Source organism: Penicillium subrubescens, assembly GCF_028828155.1.
Source record: "Penicillium subrubescens strain IBT 31985 chromosome Unknown utg000005l_segment0_segment0, whole genome shotgun sequence".
NCBI classification, from domain to species: Eukaryota; Fungi; Ascomycota; class Eurotiomycetes; order Eurotiales; family Aspergillaceae; genus Penicillium; species Penicillium subrubescens.
This window is the reverse complement of record NW_026643155.1, coordinates 4777390-4801547: the sequence shown is the minus strand read 5'-3', so window position 1 is coordinate 4801547 and position 24158 is coordinate 4777390. Positions and strand designations below refer to the sequence as shown.

Below are 24158 nucleotides of genomic sequence, written 5' to 3'. Positions count from 1 at the left end.
TTAGAATATCAAGTATAAACAAAAGTATATAGAATCCTGTTGTTGTTAGTAGATGAATGGCTGGACTGTCATAGATCCCCATCTCCAATCGGTGAGGAACCAGGCACCCAACTGGGTGGATCGGGAGGAGCGGGGCGGCAGAGAAAATTTGACCCGGAGGATCGTCTGGTGCCAGAGAGAGGGGGAAAAGAAACAAGATTGGTTTATTTCCAGATTCACTGTAATGACTAGAATCTAAACTCTCTTCGCTTACCAAACAACCTCTTTATATCATGGAAATAATTACAAGGTTAGTCTGACAGAAGAGAAAAAACGTCCCAACTCTACGGCATTCTGCAGCCACCAACCGGGCAATCGGCCCTCACCGCCCGGGCCCCCAAGAGAGCGAGAACTTCGGCTTTTGTTCTTCCTCTCTCTCCTCTCCTTCCAGAGCCATGTCGTCGCAGACCATGACGGCGCCAGCAGTGGGCCATCGACCGCCTGACCCAGGCCCCGATACGCCCATGTACGACTATGGCGGCTCTCCGAACAACCCTTCGCCTCCGACCGACTCTAGGAGCGACTCCGCAATCCGCGACATGCAGCATAATTCTGCCCCAACCTCCAAGGGCTTGTCCGCCACTCCAATCGGAATCAAGATGGAACCTGTCGAGCCTCAGGACCTGGCCGGGTCGGAAACTCAGAAGAATATCAACACGCAGTCCGCCGCAGGTGCGCTACTCGCCCAACTCCTCGGGAATCAATCTGCGCCGACGAATTCTGTCCCGACAAACGGGTCACCAACGACAGAGACTGGAACGGGGATAGCGACAGGGTCAGGGCACCAGGAGGAGTTGAAAATGGGCGACGAAGATGATCAGATGGATCAAAAGATGGACTTGAACAACGATTTCTCGTTCGAGCTCAATCTGCCGCAGGATGGACAACAGACCTCGGCTTCGGCAGGGATGCAAAGTATGTCGAATGGGGGTAAATCTACGGATGATATCTTTGCGCAACTCGATGCGACGCCGCAGGATGGAACTCACACGGAGCATCGAGGATCCGTTGCCATGGATCTCTCCGATCCTTTGAACCACGCAAAGACGGACCTCGACCAACAACCGTCTTTGCTCCCTGCCTTCGATTTCGCCGTCACCCCGAAAAACGCCCTCGAGGCCCTCCAACAGAACGAAATACTCACCGCAGCTTATCTCTCACAGAGCGCCGATCTTTCAGCTCTAGGGTACCAGGATGGATCGACCTCAGTGGCTGGATCAGAACCTCGAATCCAGGCCTTTGCGAAGCTGGAGTTTGATGATGGGCATTTTTATTGCAACACCTACTCATTCATTCTGGGTCGTGATGTACGGGCAGCGCGCGCTGCGCATCAGCGAGAGTATCAGTATCGGCAGGCCGTGCGAAGCTCTCGGGCCAAGAGTTCAAGCGGTGGTAATACTTCTCATACGCCTAATCGAATGAAGCGAGAAGAGAGCGCTGCGATGATGGGCAGTGTAGTCAGCGACCGTGGAGGTATCATGGGCTTTGATCCGGACGTTCCTCCCAACCTCTCTGGCAACAACATGCCCGGTAAATTGGATATGAACCGACGATCATCAAAATCCTCTTTTGATGGATCAGTGGTGCCGCTACACGCCAACCCGGCGCAACTACAGGCGTCCACCGACTACAATGCCCTCGCCATGCAGAGCCTCCAAGAAGGAAATGGTGATCCTAAACCGGTTGATACATTGGCTCTCCTCCCATCGCCTGATTCTTGTCCGACCATTCCTATTCATCCTCCCTCGACAATTGACGGTACGGCAGCAGGCCACCGTGGTATTTCTCGCCGGCATGTCCGTATTGCCTACAATTTTGATCGCAATTTGTTTGAGATGGAAGTCATGGGCCGCAATGGAGCTTTTATCGGTGCTGACTGGCTGTCCCCTGGCCAAGTCCGGCCATTGCACAGCGGTGATTACATTCAAATTGGAGGGGTGCGCATTCGATTCCTGCTTCCAGATGTTCCCATTGGTGAGACTGGTGCGGATCGTATGGAGGAGCAACTCGCCGAGGAAGAAGAGGGTGATCAGGGCTCAGTCGATGCCGAGCATGAGATCGATGACACAGACAAGCCTCTCAGTGATAGTGAGAGCAGGGAGCCTTCTTCCAAGGTGACCAAGATTATCCTCAAGACCAGGGACTCCGATTCGTCCAAGGCTCTGGCTTCCATTGAGGCTGGCGGGGATGGCCAACCTGCACGTCGCCGGGGTCCTGGTCGTCCTCCCAAGGATGGCATCATGTCCAAGCGTGAAAGAGCCGAGTTGGCTAGGGAGCAGAAGATGGCTGCCAAGCGGGAGGCCAACGGTGGTGTCACTCCGCCGCCCCCTGCCCTTCCACCTAAGCCCCCAACAAGCAAGGCTGGAAAGACTGTCAAGGAGTCGGTTGTTGCCGAATCACCGCCGTCTTCCGCAAAGCCCGCCGAGAAGCGCAAGTACACTAAGAGGAAGAAGGGCGATGGTATGGACTTTCCTCTGCCTTCAACAGAAGGAGGCCAGTTTACGACCGAGCAACGACCGGAAGAATACGTCAAGCCTCCACCAGTCAAGAAGCGAAAACCCTCGCGGTCTCCGTCTCCCAACTATCCTCCAGAGTCTGCATATACTCCCGAGGATCTGGCCAAGCCGCCTTACAACTACGCTGTCCTGATCTTTGATGCTCTGACGGAAGCTGGGAACCCGATGACGCTGAAGCAGATCTACCGTGCATTGAAACTGAAATATCCATACTTCCGCTTCAAATGTGAGACAGAAGGATGGACATCCAGTGTGCGACACAATCTCAATGGTAACAGCCATTTGTTCATGCATGCCGAGCGAGATGGCAAGGGCTGGTCCTGGCAACTTCGCCCTGGCGCATCTGTCGAAAAGGAGAAGAAGAGACGTCCATCGCCTCCGCCGCCGCAACCTCCTGTATCGGTGCCGCCTCCTCAGCATTACATGCCTCCAATGCCGCATTCGTATGCACCACCAACGGGTGCGCCTGCTCCAATGCAGAACCAGCACCAGCATCAGCATCAGCATTTCCAGTTCCCTTCGATTCCATCTGCCAACTCCTTCTCTGCAGCTTCAGCGCCTCCCCAACAACAGCATACTAGCCCATATGCACCCCCTCCAGTCTCCACTGTCCCTCCTCCTCCTGCTGCTCCCGCTCCAACTGCTGCTCCTCCAGTTTCCGCGCCAGCGCCCGCTGTACCTCAAGTTTCTGCGCCTGCGCCTGCGCCCGTACCTGCACCGGCACCTGCACCTGCACCTGTGTCCGTACCAGCGCCATCATCAGTGCCAACTCCGGTTCAGAGTACAGCTCCGGCTGCTGTTCATGTTCCTGCACCTGCACCTGCCCCCGCATCCTTCCCTATCCCAAGTGCTCTTCGTGGGAACCTCCCAGCTGCCTTTGCTCGGACAACCCCAGGAACTTATACCTCTCCCTACGCCTCCAACCCGCCTCCGCAGGCTCCTCAACAGCAACAACCGCCTCCGCAGAATTCGCAGCCACAGCCACCGCCAATTTCAGGGCCACCGCAGCAACATCAGCAGCAGCAGCAGCAGCAGCATCACTCCCCTTACCCACCTCCACAAAAGGCACCTTCCACTCCACAGCCACATATCAATACTCAATCCCAAGCCTATCCTCCTCCCGCTGTGCCGCAATATCAAACTCAGCACCAGCACTCAATCCAACAACCGGTCCAGTTGCAACATCAGCAGCACCAACAAAACTCGCATCAACCTCCTCCACCACATCAGCATGTGCCACCACCGCATCACCAGTCACATCAACCACATCCTCCACCGCCAGGACCTCAAACGCACCATCATCAACCGCCACCGCAGCACCAACCGCAGCACCAGCCGCAGCATCATTCTATGCAGTCTGGTCCTCCACCAGTTGCTCCGGAATCTCCCTCGTTTACTGAGCGCGCCAACAAGGCTATCGACGACTTTGAGAATGTTCTCATGGAAGACTACGAGGATAAGAACTACATCCGGGAGGTCCTCCGCAGTGCGCGTGCCCGGGTCCTGGGCAATGCCACTGAGAGCTCGTTCCCTGGCGGCGAACCCAAGGACGAAGCGGTTATTATGGATGTGTTGCGCAACCTGGTGGGAAGCCTGAAAGACGAGTAGACAGCACGGCCTATTTGAGGTGTTGTTCTGCCGCCCGAGATGTGTTTTCTAGAGTTCCCACATCGAGAACCTCTAGCTTTGTGTCTGATTTCGTCTCGGCTCTGTGATGCCCGGCATCACATCGAGATTGGAACAGGACTGTGATGAGCGCTGGATCGGGAGTTGATTGGAATTTACCAACCCCATCACCCCTGGAAGTGCTCGGCCGGGAGGGATTGGATTGGAATGGAATGGGTTTCTCTTGTGTGCCCCCTCCTCCCAAACCCCCTCCCTTGACGATCTCTCCGAGTATACGAGTCTATGTCATTTTTCTTTACCTTGTTTGTTTGCGTCTGGGTTCGTTCGAATCTTAATGATATCCCTCTGTTCTGGCAGGCAGACGCCTGAACCAATTTTTGGATTTATTTCACTCCCCTTGTTCATGGAACCTCTTCACCCCCCCCTCTTTTGTTGCGCGGATACGGTTTTCATCTTGTATTTTCCTCTGGTTTAACGACAGTTAGGTAGTTCGCTACCACTACTACCGTTACTCCTTGGGGAAATCACCGGGAGTTGAGAGCCGAGGGTTGTTGTTAGACTCTGAACAAAGTTTCAAGTCACCGTCCCTGTGGTTAACTGTCCGAACGCTTTTTTCCCTCTAGATCAATTCATCCGGTGCCATTGCACAGCCTCGACCGGTGGTGCGGGTACATGTTATACACAAAAGCTTGAACATGATAGAAACAAAATACCAAAGCATATCTAAGGGAATATTTCTCCGGTAGTACACGCAGTATTATGGGGGTATACCTGACGTACTTCATCGTATAGTTATCTTCGGTACCTAGTAGTCACAAAACACCCGCAAGAAAAAGAAAGATCCATAGTATAATTGCCGTAGACCCGGACTGGTAGGTAATCAAAAGGAACGGAGATTAATTTCTAATGCAGAGCCCCCTCGACCCAGGCCCCAACTCCTCCGACGACGACGACGCCGGCAATTCCTTCAAGGTACCACGTCGAAACACTAAGGTTAAAACTGGAGGAATTTAGGAAATTGAAACGCCTCGTCTCCACACCACGATCCCGGTCCGCGGCGTGTCTGGAGGAGTTAGTTGGAGTATGCAAATCTAGTCTACGGTGTACAGTACAGACAACACTTAACCGGAGTGGGTTTGCATATTGCCTTCCCCGCCTTGGAGTTAGGCTAGACGGAGTAGGTACTAAGGAACGAAGGAACGGCTGCATTCTAGTCCGACCGACCGATATACCCGGGCTGGGCAGGAGATAGAGAGGGGTCGGGGTCGCGCATGCTACTGCCCGGATTTTTCCTAGGCGGGGTTGGGAAGTATATTCTGCCCGACGCCCGATGCAGGAAGAGAAAAAGCGGAGTTGGGATTGAATCTGACAATGACTACAGTTACTAACATACTAGTACAAGTTCTTAGTACCCGTTGCTTCCGTAGAGTACTCCCTGTTCCCTCGTGGTTGGTAATAGCTGGTTGGGCCGAATGTAGCCGGACGATTGGAATTGGAAACGGTTGCTTTTTTAGCTCTAGATCCACTGGTTGGGCAGGGATGGGGAAAGGGTTCCCAAGTGATTTTTGGTGGGTGATTTGGACTACAGGATGGATGTACATACTGTATGCGCTGTACTATAGGTGGAGGAAGCGCCTGGCGTACCTTAGGTAGAGGGGAGGGGATTGGGAGTAATCAGGTTCACTTTGGTTGATTGGAAGGATCATATAGTGATACACCTCCAATGGTGTTTGGGGAGAGGGAAGTGCATGCGGGATTTACTAGTACTGTCTAGGTGATTTGGAACATATCGTACATGTAGGTAGGTATGGAGGTACCTGGGGATATACATAGGAGTTCTGGGGGCTGGTACTGGCAGTGCTGGATATACGAAGGAGCCGCAGTCATCATGCCTCGTCAGTATATAGATGCCTGCAGAGAATAATAATGATAATAATAATAACCAAATAAAAATATAATCCGTTGCTAGGCAGCTATCACCATGATCTCACTGAAATGTATTCATGTTTCTATACTTTTTGCCTTCCATACATGAATTCTTAGCCACGCCTAACTACGGAGTCATCCCGTGCGCAATGAACTGGTCCACCGCCCCCCGTCCGTTCGACACACTGGCGTTGTTGCCCCCCTCTCTCTGACCCTCTCTGACCCTCTCGACCCTCTTAGAGTCGCTGACCCTCTCCGCCTTCTCCGGCCACTCGTTTTCATCAGACACCGTCTCCTCCTGTCACCATGCGGCATGACGCTATGCACCCTGCAGGGATCACTTCCAGACTCGGTGACTCAGAGAGTCAGACCCAGTCACTTACAGTAGTTACCTAACTAACTAATGTTTTGAGAGTTCAGGAATTAGAGGGGCCGTGAACAAGTCATCGATCATCCGGTCGGTCATCCGGTCATCAGTCATCGGTGGCTCTCAGGCGGCCCTTGCTTGGTTGTACGGGGTGATGGTGATCCGAGGTACGGCTTGGACATGGTTTCCTGCTTATGTCTGTGATATCTCCTAGGAGGCTGACATGATGATTCACATACCCATGATATTTTTACTATGGATTGTAATCTATCATCGTGAATCTCAAAAGTCGTTCTTGACTGAATTGACCTTACTTCACCGTAGACCCAGCAACAGCAACAGGCAGGAATGTCAGTCTGCAACGCTTGGACCCATGCAAGAAGAAAATGGGCCCCGTAGTGTATTTTAGCTGGCGTACTCTAGTCGTAATTCTACCTTTAATTACACTTTAACACTGGGAAGATTGGAAATTCCTAAAACCATTCTTACCACTTTTCTTTCCAGCTTAGTCAAGTGGAGCCCGCACGAGTGAAGGTCCGCTTTTTTTTTTTTTTTTTTTCCTCTTAGGCCTTTTTTTAGAATTTTTTCCCCTCTGCTACGCTAACTAGTTTAAGTGACACGGGCGTTGCATCACCGGGCATGAGGGTTTTTACAGGCTTGGGGGAAGACTTTTCGGGGGGCAGGACACTCAGGAGGGAGGCGACTGACATACCTTGTATGAGACGTGACTAGTCCTCCCTCCGTCATGGCCACCCGTTCACGACTACGGAGTACCTACATATGTACCTTCTGTATGGGCAGGATGTATTGCCGGGGGTGGCTAACACTCTTCTAAGCCTGGACACACTTACGTAGATGCTTTTTCTTTTTCTTTTTGCCTTCTAGGACTTACTATTCCGGAGAGACTTTTGGGGGCTGTCATTGGGGACAATGAGGTAATTACAAGTATATGGATGGATTAATTAAGGATACTGTGATTGGTATTATCTAAATTAAGTAGATTAAGGATTTTCATGCCAGGTGGGCGGGCTATACGGGGTATACCCGTTTAATTCACTAGTATTCTTGTACAATATATCATCATAACTGCAGGATCTTAATGAAAGACCTCTAATTGATATTTTCATTAGGCTAGCAGAGTAAAAGTAATGAGTCGGAGACGGAGAGATCGGCTGGGTTTCGGGTGAAAGGCCCTGAGAATAATCCGTAGAGTCCGGAGTACTACAGACTATGTATGAACCCTCTAGAAGACAGTTGGTAATAGTCGGTGACGGTAAGAAAATTGGAGAAAATCCACCAGGAGACCAGCAAAAAACCCGGGCAAAACAGCGCCCGCCACTCCCCAACACATCCGCTGTACTGGAATCCACCGCCAAAAAATGACTAAAAGTCTCCCATGAGTCGAGACCCGTGTATGGTAATTATGTCACGTATTGTCAACCCACACACACACACACACACACACACAGTCCAGCGCACTACTTCCTCTCTGTGTGTCTCTCTGCTCCACCTTTCTTCTCTCTTCCTCTCCCTTTTCCGCTACTCTTCCTCCTCTTCTCTTCTTCCCACTCCCTCCCCTATTCAACCACCTCTCTATCTTCCAACGAGCTTTTCACTAAGTGTCGTTGCTGACCTCATTCGTGAGGTTTGCCTCTACGCGAGGGAATTCCATTTTTTGTGATCTTCTTTTTTCCCCTCTCCTCCCTTTTCCCGCGGGTTCGCCCTGTTGCTACTGTGAACGCGTCTCCTTCTTCCACCGAAGCCCTCCCCAAAATTATACGTTCGGTGCAGGGATACGTTCGCCAACTCGCCTCTACTCCCCCACCTCCTCCTAACCTGTCGTGTCTGTCTGTGTGTCCGTGTCTGTGTGATTCGAATCTTTTGCTCAACTTCGACTACTGCGACCCTTCTCAAGAGACCAGTCCCGAAAATTTATCGAGGGCTTGTTCCCAACATATAACCCACGCTCCTTCTCTCTCATTTGTTCTTCGGTCCACTCGGTTTGATTGAAGAGTTCCCCCCTCAATGTCATTCAACTAGAGACGTTCACTACGACGATATCAGAGCGACGCGCTCCTTGAGCAGCGCTCTCTCCTCCCCTCCAGGATCAGGGCTGGGTGAAGCAGTAGACGGTTCGTGTTCACTTCACTCTCACTCGATTAGCATCAGTTTCTTTCGGTCACTTGTCTTAGCTGTGTCTCTGTGCTGCTTCTCGGGCCTGGCCAATTGTGCTGACGATCTAGCGACGGATATAGAAAATCACGCCGTCTATCCCTTCCCGTCCTGAACTGGTTATATCCCCCCTCCCCCCTTTTCAAGATGCCATCCTTCTACGCTCCAGGCCACGGCCTCCCCCCCACGCCTCCTCATATCAACAGCGGTGGTCGTCTGGATGAACCCTCGTTCTATCCGGTTGGTCACACCGCGTTCCCCCCTCGCTACCACCAGAGCGGCTCTGAGTTCATTGAACAGTACTCGCAGTCCCTGGTTTACGCTAAGCCGAACGCGATGGCTATGCACCCAGCGCATCCGATGCATGGTACACGCGATATGCACTCCATGGGCCACCAGCAGTCGATGTATGGCCCAATGGCAACCGCGTTGCCCCCGATTCGGGCCAACGTCCAGCTGCCGCCCATGGACAGTGCCATCCCCCCGCAGTACCGTCGCCAGGAGCATACCCAGCACCAGCACCAGCAGCACCACCAGCAGGAACAGCAGCACCAATCCCGCAAGGAGGAAAAAGCTACCGGAGGTGTCGCCGCCCACCTGGATTACGAGATGGATCGCATGTCCGACTTCGTGGCGGAAATGACCCAGGGAATGTATGATTTATACAACACCAAGATCACCCTTTCAGATATTGACTTCGCGCGAAGCATCTCCCCAGGAACTTCCGTGCCCCCTCAGTTCCGGAAATACGTCTACCAGATCTTGTCCTCCACTCGCCTACCCAGCTCGACTATTCTGCTGGGCCTGTTCTACATGTCCAGCCGCATGCGCATCTTGTCCGCTCAGCGGGTCTTCCAGTCTGGCAGTGGCCAGATTTACCGTATGTTGACGGTGGGTCTGCTGCTGGGCAGCAAGTTCTTGGATGATAACACCTTCCAGAACAAATCGTGGGCTGAAGTGAGCAACATCCCCGTGGCTGAACTGAACAAGATGGAGCTGGAGTGGCTCTTTGCCTTTGACTGGAAGATCCACGACCGCATCTACGATCAGCAAGACGGGTTCGCCTCGTGGCGCCGACACTGGGACAGCTGGAGTGCAAAGGCCAACGCTCGGGCTCAGGAGTCTTCTCGTCAGACCCTGTCACCCCTCGACACTAACGTTGTCCGACACCACCAGTCCGTTGCCAAGCCAGTCATGTCCCCCGAGGGACCTATCCCGCCGCAGTACCAGCGTAGCTCGCACATTGAGAACTCCTGGCTCAACCCTGCAGCCTCCGAGTACTCGCCGCCGTCGGCTCCTCACAGCGGCCCCAACACCCCCGACTACTACTCTGTCGGACCCTGGGGCTTCTCGAACCCCCCCGCCGCCTTACTCACAAGGGGCCTGGATCGCTCCACCCCCGCGGTATATTGCTCAGTCCGCACCTCGCTCGCAACCCCCGTCCTACCACCACACCCCGGCGTACGGCCTGCCGTTCGCTCAGAGTGTCTGGACTGGCCACGGCTCTTCCTGTGGCTGCATGTACTGTGCCAAGCATATGGAACACTACATGTGCAACAACGCCTTCCCCGCGCTGCAGCCCATTCTTGCAGGCTGAGCAATCAAAGCTTGTCTCTGTGTGTTCTATTCATTGTTGCATACTTGCTGATTATATCTCATGACTTTGGACGAAATCCGAGACGAACAGCGTCCGTCTTTTGAGCCATGGCGTTCTTACAGAGGTTGCAAAAGTCTCGTCTCCATTTCGGCCTCTTACTTTTTCTTTTCTCTGTTCGGTTCTAGAATTTTTTCTTCTCTATTCTCTTACATTCTCGACTTTCGAACGCTCGGGAAGAATTGCATGGGTATTCATTTGTCTTTCGACTTTGTTCATTTCTCTGTTCGATGATACCGTTTGTTGATTCTTGCTTTATCTGTTCGATTCGACGTTTACGCCCCATTTGGCCAAGTCCTTGATTATTTCTTCCTTCTGACTCGCTGTCCCACACTCAACACTTGAGCGATCGGCAATTCCGCGTCAACACCCGAAAAGTACACTTTTTGTTCTGCGACTTGCTGGTTCGTGTCGGCCAAGCGAAAAACTTTTCAAAACCCCAAAAAAAAGAGGAAAAGACGCTCACTGCGGCGATATTGGCACGTCCCGGTCAACCCTCACGATACGACATGGGTTCCTTACCTGATTGTCATCTCTCCATTCGACTCTCTTGGGTCATCGGAGGATCTGATTACGCAATGATTCTTTTATCGGATCATTTCTTGTCGTCTCGTCTCATCCCTATGGACAGAGAGACACACTGGCCGGGACCGCAGTCACGACGATCACGAATCCCTAAAATCTGACTTTGTTTATTACCCATGACCTTCGGTTCATATCTTCGGCTTATTTTCTTTCTTCGACTTTCTTGTTCCATTGCCTGTTGCCGTTTCTCATGCTTAGCATTCCTCGTCCGGCGGTGATTACCCATAGATTGCTGTTTTTCTATCCTCTTCTTGCTCTTCCCTTTCCTCTTCATGTCGGTACATTATCTCCATTCGACCGTGCACCTCCACACCACATCCCGTTCCAGCGCTTTCCATTCGGACAGCAACGAAGCGGCTGTGCATATGTGCACCCGGCGTTAATACTTCTCTTCACTCATCGACGCATTTCCATCAACTTCTCTTTCTCTGCTCTGCGTCTTGCAGTTCCGCTTTTTATTTTTATTTTTTTTTCCCTCTCAATCATGATCCATCCAAACAAACTTGAAATACTTTTTTTTCCTATTCAGCCTTCATGAATGCCTTTTCAACTTTCCATCCTTGATTCCCCAGGTCCGGTCCGGTCACCCAAAAAAAACCAGCCTCACTCGTCTTGCTTCATTGACTTGAATCGAGGCCCCCTCTTCTCGGCTGAAAAGACCGACTTAGCCATATTTTTTTTTCCTTTTGATTCCCCCATCCGCTCTAGACGGCTTTTGCATACAGGATGTACAGGGAATCAGATCTGGGCTCGTGCTACGCGTTTGTGGGTCTGGGTTTGCTCTTCCCTTTCCCTTGACCGTTTACACCTTTTCCAATGCCCCCCCTTTTAACGGGCATCTATCTCTGCTATTCCTTTCGTGTTCAGGATATGGGGTTTTCATTTTCCCAAAACAGTTAATTCACTTTCGAGCCACCTACCTACAACCTACATAGGTAGCGAGGTGTGATTGGTTATGACTGATTCCTGTATGTAGTCTATTGGTTTTTTCGACTTCGTTCTTGTTTTCAATTCCCTTTGCCTGTGAACTCCGTTCGTGGCGTGGACTTTAGTCCGTTATACTTACCCGGGTTTTGGGAACCGGGTTGGGTTTAGGGCTTGTTCTTGCTTCAGTGGTTGGTTACGTGTCTTTGTGTTGTTGGGACGTCTCGTTCGTTGTCTTAGGATGATTCGGGAAATATGTGACAAACTATTGACTTTGTCGCTGAGCATTGTTCTTGTGGTATTTGTAGATTCGTAAATTGAAGTAGTTGCTACCTAGGATGTAAGAGTCTGCCGATGTAGACTTCATGATGAATACCGATCTTCAAGTCTACACATACAAGAACCAATATCTCAACACCTGAGATTCTAATCAATGAATCATGCATTGTCATTCTCATTCGTATACTCGTAGCATAATGCTTTATCCGGAACCCAATTCCCTGTCTGCCGATACGACGACCATCGCGTAAGGTGAAGGAAGTCCAGCACTAATCCCGAAACAATCTCCCTCTAATCCCCCCATCTCCCATCCTTCTATCAAATTAGAATAAAAACCGGTCTAAACCAGATTTATACCCCCTGATACCCATACCCTAAACCAAATTCCTTTAAAGGTCTAGTTTCTCTCAATAAACACTCCCCTGAATACTCTGATCCTCGCGCCGCTGCGCCTCTAGACAATCCTCTTCATTCTGACTATTGGCCAGCTCCTTCTCGCCGGCATTGGTATGTGGTGTTTGCGGCTCAATGGTACGCGGTGTTTGGGCGTCTCCGCTGGTGGAGAGTTCGTCGTCGCCGTCGCCGAGGATGTTGGCCATTCTGAATGTTGGTGGCGAGGCTGTTGATGAGGTTTGTCTGTGGTGGGTGGGACGGGCATTAGGTGTTGGTTGTGTAGACATAGATGTAGTGTGATTATGGTGGTGATGATGCGGAAGATGGTGCAGACGACGCTTTGAGTCTTCTGTTGGATGGGCGCTGAGCTCGTCGTCGCCGTCGTCTTCGAGGTCTTGGGATGGTTTGGACGTTGAAGATGAAGAGGGGCCGTGAGAATGCGCGTGCGAATGGGTGTGTTTGTCGTGGGGGACTGGTGTTCCGGAACGAGGACCGTGATGGTGATGGTGATGGTGGTGGTGGTGATGATGGTCGTGATCTTCCCCTTCGTCGTCAGATGGTGCGAGACTGTTTGCGCCACTCATGGAACCACCCCCGTCGCGGCCGCCTAGATGGAGTAGAGCCATTTTGAAGTTCGCGGTAGACGATGATGAGATTGGAGGGTGGAGGAGGTGGTCCTCGCTATCACGATGGGGACCTAGAAGAGGCCTCATGGGACGGAAGGTGCTGCTAGAAGGAGTATCAGAGCTGGAAGAGCGCCTGCGCGTATCTTTGTTCTCATCTGTTAGTTGAGTAGCAGACTGAGAGCTGTTGCTGGCGCCTTGTAAAGTAGGTATACTTTTGTCGTTGGGGAAGGGGAATGACCCTTCCATACTGTCGGATGTAGAAGAGGCTTGTTTCAGTGGTGATGGTTGATCGGGGTATGTAGCGACATTGTTTCGTGTATGTCCACTGCCCCGATGCATTGATTCCACCAGTTGTGCTCGAAGAGACTTCTTTGCATCTCCGGTCAACCCATGGGAACATCCATCCGGACAACCACCCCATTTGCGGCGGATTGGGATATGATCTGAAGTAGCTGGGGGTGTGGGAGGTTGACCGTTGGCCTCCCGCTCACGTTCTCTCTCTTTGCGCAGATCAGACCATGTACGCAATTTATTCTGGAGGGTGTATTTGCCGTTGTCAGGTTTGAGAGTCATGATCACGAACTCGCAGTGGTTGATGTTGCGTAGGTCTTCAAAGTATTCCACGCTCCAATGATACCACTTCATGAGAAAGACTCGCGTCATGAGGCCGTGGGTGACAAGCACGCAGACACTGGCAAAGTCCTCTTCCCCGAAGAGTCGCCACAGCGACTCATTGAATCCGCTCACACGGTCGTAGGCATCCGCGGCGGACTCGCCGTTGGGAATACGATAGAAGAAATGGCCATAATCTGCCCGTTCCATCCACATACGCTCCATTTCAGTGGAGCATGGTTGGAAGTTGCCAAAATCTTGTTCTCGTAGTCGGGGCTCTTCATATACTTTGATGCCTTGTCTTGGAAACGGCGATGGCGTAGGATCGTCAGAGGTCAGCGATTCCAGCATGCCTTCGGTTGTCTCTCTTGTCCGCCGATACGGCGAAGTAAAGAAGTGGAGGGTATCATCGGGGTGGAGGAGATCTCGTAATCGACGGCCCGCATCTTGAGCCTGACGATGTCCTTCGGTAGTAAGTTTCACTCGATGGTCGGGCGTGGTCTGGTGGATATCGCGGTTTTTATTCCCTTCTGACTGCGCGTGGCGGACCAGAATAATCATCTGTCGAATAGGGTAGGGTTAGATCAAGTGTCACAAATCTCTTGTCAGATCATATGTAAGGCTTACCCGTGGCTTCCCCATGGTTGAAGGGGCATGTGGGACAATAGGCCACTAAGGGGACGATGTGGGGGAGGGGCAGAAGAAGACGACGAAAACGAAGAGAACAAAAAGCACTTGAAACGGAATCCAGTCTAGATAGCAGTGCCTCTATAAAATGCGCCCAGCTCTTCTCCACAGCAGTTCCGATGAAGAGGCAAACGACGAGAAAAAGACGGAAAATGTTGGAGAGACTGCGGAGATGCGCAAACTGGCCGCACGGGCCACCGTACGTCTGTCTCCATTCACCACGTCCACTTTCCGCATCATTGGATCTTGGGTAACTGGACCAACGAAGAGACATGGCCGACTCGCTGTTGGAGCTGCTGGCTCCTCGTTTGGAGACACCACAGTCAAATGATGCTACAACGTCACAGTATCTCAATCGCCTATCCACCCTGTCTTTGGACGCACTACGGACCACCGAACCACAGTCCCTGGCCCAATCCTCCCATTCAACACTCCTCTCGCTCCAAGCCCTATCCAACCGCTCTCATCGGGCATTCACCACCTCCGCCGACCATCTCTCTACCCTGCGCTCAAATATCCCACAGTTGATCCGCGAAGCGCAACAATTACGCGATGCAATCCCAAAGCTCGACGAGGAGGCTGTCAAGTTCTCCACCAAATACAGCAAAATTACAGATAATGCCGCCCTAGAACGAAGGAAGAAGGCCGTGCAGCTGGCACGCAACGTTGACCGGCTGTCTGATATCCTCGAATTGCCTTCATTGTTATCTACCGCGGTCTCTGCGGCCTCCGCCAACTCTGGCGCGGGAGCAGCCTCTACCACATACTCCTCCGCTCTCGACCTCCATACACATATTAAGCGACTACAAACATTATACCCGGAGTCACCATTAATTCAAGACGTGGCATTCCAGGCGGAAGATGCTATGAAGGAAATGACAACCAATCTGATTGCAGGCCTCCGCGGCCAGAACCTACGGCTAGCAGCTGGCATGCGAACTGTAGGCTGGCTACGGCGAGTGGCACCGGATCTGGAAAGTCTCCAAGGTGAGGGAGCAGCAGGCACTGGAGAAGGAGCGCTGGGCGCCATTGTCCTGATCTGCCGCTTAGCCCACTTGGTGTCGACCCTGGAGGCCTTGGATCCGCTGCGCGAGCTGGCCGACCAAGAAACCCAGCAGAGAGTCAATAGCAAGGACAAGTCCGAGACCTGGTCCGACGGACAGCAGACGGACCGCTACCTGAAACGGTACATTGAGATCTTCCGTGAACAGAGCTTTGCGATTGTCTCATTATACAAAAATATCTTCAGCTCGGAGCAGTCAGACTCGGAACCCGCTATTTCAGGCCTCCGGGGCGCCGAGGCGCACAAGGCGCAGCCACAATCGGCTCGATCGAATGATCCGCTACAAAGACTTCCATCGGCTTTGGCGACTTTCCCAATGCATCTGGTGCAATTGCTCACAGATACCCTGCGGGCGTATCTTCCCAATGTTCGGGATCGTAGCTCCAGGGAGAGTCTGTTGACGCAGCTGCTATACTGTGCGGCTAGTCTGGGCCGGCTGGGAGGTGATTTTGGCATGATTCTGACAGAGCTGGAAGGGGAGGAGGATATCACCTATGAATGGGAAGATGTGATGCGCAAACATCGGGCCCTAGCCGGACGTTTGGAGCAATTGACGAGTCGAGTGCCAGTACATTGAAAGGTGGATGGGGTTTATGTAATTCAATCATTTGATATACCCAACGTTCAACAGGAAACTCGTTATGAGAATGGTCTTGCATTGAAGCTGCATGTTGAGTATACACTGATGGCTCCCTTCTGCAGAGGTCATGATCAATGATGAGCCATCTCCGTACATTCATTATGCCATTCTTGTCTTTCTATAAGAAATGAATTAATATACGGAGCCTCCCAAGCCTACAATCATTGACCAATGTGTCAAATCATGACTATCAAAGCCCAAACTCTCCTTATCACCGGAACCCGTCAGAATAGGCGGAGTCCTTCTCTTCCCATCTCCGGTCTCCGCCTTTCCCCATGTTTAGGCGTGGTGTCACCCAGCGGGCTTTCTTTCAACAACCTCCACTCTTCTCACCCCTTCTCTAACCTTTCAGTCTATTCTTTGCCTCCATTTCTCCTCCTTATAATCCTCACTCCAGCCCTTATTTCGACATTCCTTACATTGCTCACGGCTGTTCATTTCCGCGCGGAGACATGGCCGCCCCCACGATGTCCACCATGATCGACCCAACCAAGCAGGCCGAGTACCCTATCGTCCTGGGTGAACGACTGGCCAACAATACAGGCTCAGACCGACTGATCAATGTCAACTATAACTACAAGTCCAAAGCTGCAACACCTCAACAGCGATCAACCATCACCCGCTCCTCCCGGTCGCGCGATCTCTACGACCTCTCCGTCACCGATAAGCCTCCGAGCGCCGATCACACCCTGACCTACTCATACCAAGGCAGCGAAGACCCGACTGGCGAGCGAACCCTCGTCTTAGTCTTCGATCCCGATCGCAAAGTCTTCGTGCTGGAGCCGGTCTCCACCAAACTAAATTTCAACATACGGTCGGCCCCGGGCAAGACGGAGAAGCAAGTTCTGGAACAGTACGAGCAGTTACGGATATCCCAGGAGGAAGATCACACATCGTTCGATGATCGCAATGGAGGAAATACCAGCGAAGACGAAGGCCCGGCTGATGAGAGCAATCCCTACGACTTTCGACATTTCCTTCCCAAGGAGGGTGCCGAGGATGTCAAGCCCGCCTCGCGGAACTCTACGCCAGAGCCGGTATACACCAGCAAAGCCAATACGCCCGTACTACCACCTGCCAGACCGGCTGCGAAGCCTGCACCCAGACCCAAGACTCAAAGACCTCAAGCAAACCCTCTCCGAGAAACAAAGCGCGTCCAGAAGCCGCCTATAAAGCCCAAGGTTCCCCGGGAGATACCTGCCGAGCCGGTCTCTCGCGCAGAACCACCAGTCGACCAGGAAGACTCTCGACTGTCAGTGTCAGATGCAGGCACTGGCAATGGCTCGCAGCGATCCGTTCCGTCCCCAGGTTCGAACATCATCCTCGACGGGGACTTGATCATCGACATGGGCTCACCTCCACCCCGACGAGCCTTCCAAGTCAATCCCTCTTTCTTCTCGTCGAATAACACACCAAACGACGATAGAGATGGCGATGAATCCGAAGCAGAAATTGAGTCTTTCCGATTACCCTCCCCGGCCAGAGATACCAAGCCTGCTTCCTCGGTTCCCGCCGATACCGGAGATGACATGGAAGATGACGATGCACTGGCTGCAGAGATGGAAGCTGCGTTTGAAGCGAGTGCTCGCGAGGAAGAGGCTCGCAGCCACCAGTATGGCCAGAGTAATTACCGTGTGGCCAGTGATGATGAGAGCGAGGTTAGCGAGGAAGAGTAAGCATTGTGCAATGCAGTTTCAAGGTCCAGGTCAGTCATTCTTTGCATATCAGCGTGGCGCTCAGGTATTGGGCTAGAGATACCATATTCTATCTTTTGTTTAATGGTCGTCGATTTGGAGGACCTGCAATTAGTTCGGCTCTTTTCTTGTTCTTTTAGCTCTTATTTTATTGTCATAAGTCTTAATGATCTGTGATTTCCCATCGAATATCTGAAGAGAAGTTTGCTTAGTTTAGACCGTGGAGGCAGAGCACCTGGGATGTTCTAGGCAATCCTGCTTGACTGATCTCGATCCATTTCTGGTTGTTTGTCTACTATCCCGTGTAGGCTACTTTCGTCCAGTTTGTCTATAAATTTCACCTCTCTCATCCCCCATCTCTCGATCTTCTTCACCATCTCTCCAGATTCTGCTCAACCCTACCCGAATCCAACAGTTTCATCCCATCATACTTCTTACAATCCCAATACCTCTCATCTCTTCGCCACCATGGACCATGACGGGTCTCCCCCATCCAAAGACACCACGGTCTTCGAAGCTCAAAAGCCTATGGTTGGAAAAGCTACTGCCACTTTCCTCCCTTTTCCCAAGACTGCTCTAACTCCAGGCTAGACAACCACCATGACCAAGACCTCAAGCGCCGCTCCTCAGCGAATCTCCCCCGAGGATATCACCGAAAATCAGCTCTTCCGTCTGGGGTACGCCCAGAAAATCATCGCCGCGCGAAACGCTGATAGGGTTATGGCAGAGTACTTCATCTCCGCCTACATTCGAATTGCCGAGCTGAAGAGAGAGCTCGCTGAAAAGGACGAGCTCATCAGTCGCCTTCAGGCCCAACTTGAGGCTGAATCTAAGTGAGCGACGAGCAGGTCGCGATGCGTCACGCCATCTTTTCATGATTTTGGAATTTGAGAATAGCACGCGTGTGCGCATGCAGTTTCCTTGCTCTTCCTGAAGACTACGTAGTGGTATAGTAACTAGAAGTAGACTAAGCTGATTGTTCGATCTCGATCTATTTCTCGATGCTTCACTTCTGCCCATTTTAGGCCACTCACATCCAGTTTGCCTATAAAAACCATCTCTATCATCCACTATCCCTCAATTTTCCTCTTCACCATCTCTCGTTCCATTTTTTGACGACGATACTGCTCCATTCAGTCAATTCACACACACCTCGTCTCATCATAAACATGGCTATCCCTATCAACAACGCTACCACCTACCAAGCTCTGCATGGTCTCGATCTGACTTCCTCAGAGGGACTCGAGCTTCAGCACCAGATCCAGGATGCTGTCGCTCTGCTTCCTATGACCAGTCCTGCTCTCTCGCTGACCTTGCCTACTACCACTGCCGAAAACTCTTGTCCTTACCAGGAGCGCCCCCCTATTGCAATAGATTCCGACTTCCTTATCGCCCCTACGCATGTAAAATTCTGGCCTTGCGCAAATCTGAAATGGCGGAGTGTGAGGGCTGCGACTCCGCTGAGGCTCGCATCGAGGATCTCAAGGGACAGCTCACCGAGAAGGATGAGCTGATTGCTTGCCTTAAGGCTCAGCTGGAGGCCCCGGTGAAGTCTCAGGGAAAGACATCAACATCACGACGGGCTCAGTTTCGAAGATACCTCAATTGACTGAGGAAGATATCACTACATAAGCGAGAGGTTTCAAAGCGTTAAATGATCTTGTTTCATGTTTCTTGAATTTGGGGATAACACGCGCGTGCTCATGCTGTTTCTTGCTCTTTCTGAAGAACACGTAGGGGCATAGGGGCATAGCAACTACCTAGCGGTGGACCGAACTGATTGTTCCATCTCGATCTATTTCTTGGTATTTACCTGGTGCTCTTTTAGGCTACTTCCATCCAGTTTGTCTATAAAGTCCATCTCTCTCATCCTCCATCTCTCGGCTTTTTCCTCCACCATCCCTCCAAAACCTCGACGCTTTCGTCTCTCAACCCATCCATCACCCAAGCCTCACCTTCAGTCCGAATACGTCTTTCCCCATCCTGAAGATGGATATCCCGAACCAGAATAACGGGTCTTCCCCAGCTCACGACGCCACGGCCAAGGACACTCCTCATAGTGTCGGCCAGACCATCCCAGAGAACCTCGCCCTCAAGCACGAGAAGCCTGTGCCCATGGAGTCATCCACTACCAACCCTGTCTTGCCGCCAAATTTTCCCGTCATCTTCTGCTTTGACGGGGAACTTCCCCACGGAATGATCTGTACTGATCGCCTCATCTCCTTCCAATGCGCGTACAAACTTCGAGTGGCCGAGGAGGATCACCGTGTCGCCCTTGAGGCTCTCATTGCTGGGCTGAGCTAGGAGCTCGTTGAGAAGGATGAAATTATCGCTCGCCTCCAGGCTAAGCTGGACGCCCTGAAGAAGTCTGACTGAATGGTGGCTGACATCATTCAGCTCTCAACATTTTGGATATCGTCATCTCGGACCGACGTAAATGTGACTGGGCGAGAGGACGCCAAACCTAAAGGAACGTTGGTTTACGTATCTAGTAGCCCTGGAGAATAAATCACCTGTGAATTATCTTACTCTTGGAAAAGACTACGTAGTGGCATAGTGAGTAGAGGTAGACCTAGCTGATTGATTGCTCTCGGTTGATTCCTGGAAGTCTCCCTTCTGCTTCTTGGTAGGCTACTTTCTTCCGGGTTGCCCTATAAAAGCCTTCTCCCTCGTCCACCATCTCTCAATTTCTCCTTTCAACCATCTCTCCACCACTCCTCATTCCATATTTTGACTCCAATCCTGCTCCTTTCAGTATAATCATATATATCTTGTCTCTTCATAAGCATTGATACGCCAAGCCATCACAAGAGGGCTCTCAACGACGCCACGACCTTGGAAGCTTAGCATGGCCTCGGTCTGACTACCTCAGAGGGACTCACTCCAAAGCATAAGGTCCTATAAGCTATTGGCCCTGCTCCCTGGGCTCAAGCCGGCTCTAGCTCCAAGCTAGTCAACTACCGTTACTGAGTCCTTGAGCGTCGCTACCTTGCACCTGAGCAGCATCTTTCCCTGAGATGATCAACGACAATCACATCATCCCACTTGAGTACGCCTGCCACGTCCTTGCCGTACTGGTGCTGCCGACGACGATGGATGTGCGCCTCGTCCTGCTGACTACGTTACGGGTGCGAACGATGCCTGGAATGATGCTCCTGACATTACCACCGACCCTGCTTCTAAGACCGACGATTCCAGTGATGCGTTGCCCATAGCTCATGAACATGGTCCCTCTTCGATCCAGGACACTGCATCGTCCATTGTGACTGTTGTCCAGCGTCCTTCTGAGAATATTGCTCCTCCCGTCGTGTTTAACCAGGCAGGTAGCATGAAGCGAACTCTCTTGAATAGGATCCGGGATCTCGCCAACAAGTTCGTCGACGTATCTACAGCGGCAAACATGAATATTCGCATCTTCGGACAAACTCTCAATACTAGCATGTCTAAGTTGGACGATTCTGAAGCGTCGGATGCTATGCGTCTCTGCGAGCACGTGGTCGAAATCATCGAGACACATAACGTTTCCTGCGCAGACAGACTGCAACAGTTACTGTTCCTGTGCGACAGTGCCCTGGCTGACTCTAGCCCAATGCGTGACGAACCTGTTAGTCCCGAGCGCACCCACTCGTATGCCTGCCACGTCCTTATCGCATGCAAGGCCAACATGGCCAAGCGGGAGTGCCATATCACCAAGGACAACCAAATTGCGGACCTCAAGCAACAGCTTAAGGAGAAAGACGAGTCGATCAGTCGTCTCCAAGCTCAGCTTGAGGCTAAGTCCAAGTGAGCGACGACCATGTCGCGATACGCTCAAAATCAAAGATATCTCTATTCTAAACCGAGGAGAAGTTCATTCCATGAGAAGTCTTGAGACTCTCAAAGATGTCGTTAAAGATATCTACCTAGAGTTAAGGAAAAACAAGTCCACCTTTGTGCATCCTGTCCTGTCAAACAGACTACTGAGTAATATGATGAGTAGAAGTAAAATTTAAGGCTTTATCACCTCATAGTGCGACGTGTACTACGAAATCCAGCTCTGGGTATGATAAAATACGAGTTCGGCCATATTTGGTCCTTTGCGCCTGCCCGTTTGGTTAGTGACCAGCGCAAGTCGTAACACCCTTGGTTATGGAAGCTCTCATTCAGTGTATGGGTTTAAATTCGCATTTAGTGGAAATATGGAACTAATATGACGCTCATGCTTTCTTCAAAATCCCACAAAGGCCAGCCCCTGTCTGCTTGGAGAGGCAGGTTAACGGAGGCGCAGATAGGAGATCAGATACGGTGAAAAAGGTAAAGCTAGACAAAAAAAATTAAGTAAAAGACTTCTTGCTAATATTTTATGCCTCATATTCTTCTCTGATACGCTAATCTTGGATTTTTAGCCTTGAAGCCCATTACTTTCGGAAAGATCACTATGGTGGACGCTTCAGTTTATACTTCGTCTGGCCAATAGCACGGCTCCGGAGAAAGTGGTTAATCCGCTCCGTCGAGCAGCTTTCACATTCGCAGGATTCACCGCGGCCAAGGTCAATCAGTTTCCTTGAATCAAGCTCTCGACAGTAAAGGGCTTTTCTCCTACATACTCACCATTTACACACTCCAAAATTACTGTGACTTGAGTTTCTGCCCCTCGAATATGGGATGAAAAGCTTCGGAATGCTCGATTGCTCCAGACAACACCCAAACCTGGGATACAAAGCTCTATAGAACCCTCCACAAAAGAGCGCGCGGGCGCGCTTTACTTACTACCTCTCACAAAAGAAAGGTAGTCACTCCTCCTCGCCCTCTCGATCACCCTCGTCTCCCTTCCCACCCACATAAACCTCCCTGGCGTGAACCCCTTGGCCTCGCGCAATCCCACACGACCAGATGGAGGCCTCCGCATCCCCAGGACCGCCGAAGCACCGCATCCCCGGCCTCCCCAATCCGGTCATAGCGGTAACACAGCAAAAATGGATATTTTCCGATGATGAGCTCGAGCGCACCCCGTCGCGGATCGACAAGATCGATCGCGAGAAGGAGGATTATATCCGGCATCGCGCTGTCGAGTTTATCTGGCAGGTCAGCATGATGCTGAAGATGCCGCCGCAGACGTCTATGACGGCGACTGTGTTCCTGCACCGCTTTCTTATGCGATACTCCTTGCGCGGACAATACCCCGAGGTGGGCGCGGACCTCATGCATCCCAAGGTCATCGCGGCGGTCTCGCTGTTCGTGGCGTTCAAGGTGGACGAGACGATGCGCCGTATGAAGGACTTCGTCGTCGCTTGCTGCCGTGTCGCTATGAAACAGCCTGATCTGGTGGTGGATGAGCAGTCGAAGGATTACTGGAAGTGGCGCGATCTGATCCTCCAGAATGAGAGTGTCATGCTGGAATTCCTCTGTTTTGATTTACAGCTCGAGTCGCCGTACCGCATCCTTTGGGATTACTCCCTCTTCCTCGGCGTGGGTGACAACAGACCCCTCCGCCACTCCGCATATGCCTTCCTAAACGACTCCACCTACACCGTACTCTGCCTGCAATTCCAGCCTCGCGTCATCGCCGCAGCGGCCCTCTACGCCGCAGCTCGTCATTGCCAGATCGCCTTCCCAGACGACTCGGAAGGACGGCCGTGGTGGGAACAGTTAGACGTCAAAGTGGACGAGCTCATCCGCGCCTGCAAACTGATCGTCATAATCTACGAACGTGTCCAGCAAAACCTCAGCAAGGGCTACCCAGATTTTGCCTTCTCAGACGCAGACCCCAACGACCCAACCCGCCTCTTCAATAATAATCCCATCGCCGACCCAGTTTCCACCCCGACCCTCAGTACACCAGGCGACTCGGCCGCATTAAACGGGCGCAAACGCTCGCGCGAGCCGGACTCCCAATCCATCGAACACAACCAACCAACACAAACACCAACCACACAACCATCCTCCTCCTCACTAAACGGGGAGCGCTCACCAAAACGCCAGCGCACCATTTCACCTCATCCTGCAGCATTTCCAACAGCCTCGCCTTCGTCATCAACATCTCGCCCGCGCATTCCCCTGCGCGCATTAGAAGCAGTCCGACAATCTAAAACAACGGATCGTCTCTCCCGCGAGAATCAAGACCAGACCAACACAAACACAAACACAAACGCTCAGACATCCTCTACACAGAATCCTCAAAAAGAGGAAACAAGCCCGGAAGAAGGCGAGGTCTCAGATGACAAGGGCGTTGATCCGAGTATCGTTCCACCAGAATCCAAAGCAACGGACCTACCACTGTCCGCACCAAGAGGGAATGTTAATGACGAAGGGGGTGGAAGCGAAGAAGGTGAAATCTGAATGCAATGATCATAATCTTGGGGAATTTTGGAGGACA

General features: G+C 51.7%; 10 protein-coding genes across 10 annotated transcripts; 9 read left to right on the top strand and 1 right to left on the bottom strand.

The window, feature by feature from the left end:
* Positions 1-434: 434 nt before the first annotated feature.
* Positions 435-4163, top strand: N7473_008266 (forkhead domain protein; the record flags this gene model as incomplete). Its single annotated transcript, XM_057154206.1, has 1 exon — positions 435-4163. One exon carries the CDS (start codon positions 435-437, stop codon positions 4161-4163), a length of 3729 nt encoding a protein of 1242 aa, XP_057008544.1.
* A 4630-nt stretch (positions 4164-8793) lies between these two features.
* N7473_008265 (uncharacterized protein) lies at positions 8794-10347 on the top strand (the record flags this gene model as incomplete). Its single annotated transcript, XM_057154205.1, has 2 exons — positions 8794-9299; positions 9354-10347. The coding sequence occupies 2 exons, from the start codon at positions 8794-8796 to the stop codon at positions 10345-10347; spliced, it is 1500 nt and encodes a 499-aa protein (XP_057008543.1).
* A 1903-nt stretch (positions 10348-12250) lies between these two features.
* On the bottom strand, positions 12251-14518 carry N7473_008264 (acid phosphatase DET1). Its single transcript, XM_057154204.1, has 2 exons — positions 14347-14518; positions 12251-14280 (listed from the first exon to the last, which is right to left on the bottom strand). The coding sequence occupies exons 1-2, from the start codon at positions 14359-14361 to the stop codon at positions 12496-12498; spliced, it is 1800 nt and encodes a 599-aa protein (XP_057008542.1). The 5' UTR covers positions 14362-14518; the 3' UTR covers positions 12251-12495.
* A 160-nt stretch (positions 14519-14678) lies between these two features.
* Positions 14679-16046, top strand: N7473_008263 (Dor1-like family protein; the record flags this gene model as incomplete). Its single annotated transcript, XM_057154203.1, has 1 exon — positions 14679-16046. The coding sequence occupies one exon, from the start codon at positions 14679-14681 to the stop codon at positions 16044-16046; it is 1368 nt and encodes a 455-aa protein (XP_057008541.1).
* Positions 16047-16561: 515 nt separating this feature from the next.
* Positions 16562-17785, top strand: N7473_008262 (ELL-associated factor; the record flags this gene model as incomplete). The annotated part of the gene is made up of 1 exon (XM_057154202.1): positions 16562-17785. One exon carries the CDS (start codon positions 16562-16564, stop codon positions 17783-17785), a length of 1224 nt encoding a protein of 407 aa, XP_057008540.1.
* Positions 17786-18271: 486 nt separating this feature from the next.
* Positions 18272-18640, top strand: N7473_008261 (uncharacterized protein; the record flags this gene model as incomplete). The annotated part of the gene is made up of 2 exons (XM_057154201.1): positions 18272-18334; positions 18395-18640. The coding sequence occupies 2 exons, from the start codon at positions 18272-18274 to the stop codon at positions 18638-18640; spliced, it is 309 nt and encodes a 102-aa protein (XP_057008539.1).
* Positions 18641-18972: 332 nt separating this feature from the next.
* Positions 18973-19412, top strand: N7473_008260 (uncharacterized protein; the record flags this gene model as incomplete). Its single annotated transcript, XM_057154200.1, has 2 exons — positions 18973-19096; positions 19156-19412. 2 exons carry the CDS (start codon positions 18973-18975, stop codon positions 19410-19412), a joined length of 381 nt encoding a protein of 126 aa, XP_057008538.1.
* A 380-nt stretch (positions 19413-19792) lies between these two features.
* N7473_008259 (uncharacterized protein) lies at positions 19793-20107 on the top strand (the record flags this gene model as incomplete). The annotated part of the gene is made up of 1 exon (XM_057154199.1): positions 19793-20107. One exon carries the CDS (start codon positions 19793-19795, stop codon positions 20105-20107), a length of 315 nt encoding a protein of 104 aa, XP_057008537.1.
* Positions 20108-20820: 713 nt separating this feature from the next.
* On the top strand, positions 20821-21590 carry N7473_008258 (uncharacterized protein; the record flags this gene model as incomplete). The annotated part of the gene is made up of 2 exons (XM_057154198.1): positions 20821-20931; positions 20988-21590. 2 exons carry the CDS (start codon positions 20821-20823, stop codon positions 21588-21590), a joined length of 714 nt encoding a protein of 237 aa, XP_057008536.1.
* A 1085-nt stretch (positions 21591-22675) lies between these two features.
* N7473_008257 (uncharacterized protein) lies at positions 22676-24121 on the top strand (the record flags this gene model as incomplete). The annotated part of the gene is made up of 1 exon (XM_057154197.1): positions 22676-24121. One exon carries the CDS (start codon positions 22676-22678, stop codon positions 24119-24121), a length of 1446 nt encoding a protein of 481 aa, XP_057008535.1.
* Positions 24122-24158: the final 37 nt, after the last annotated feature.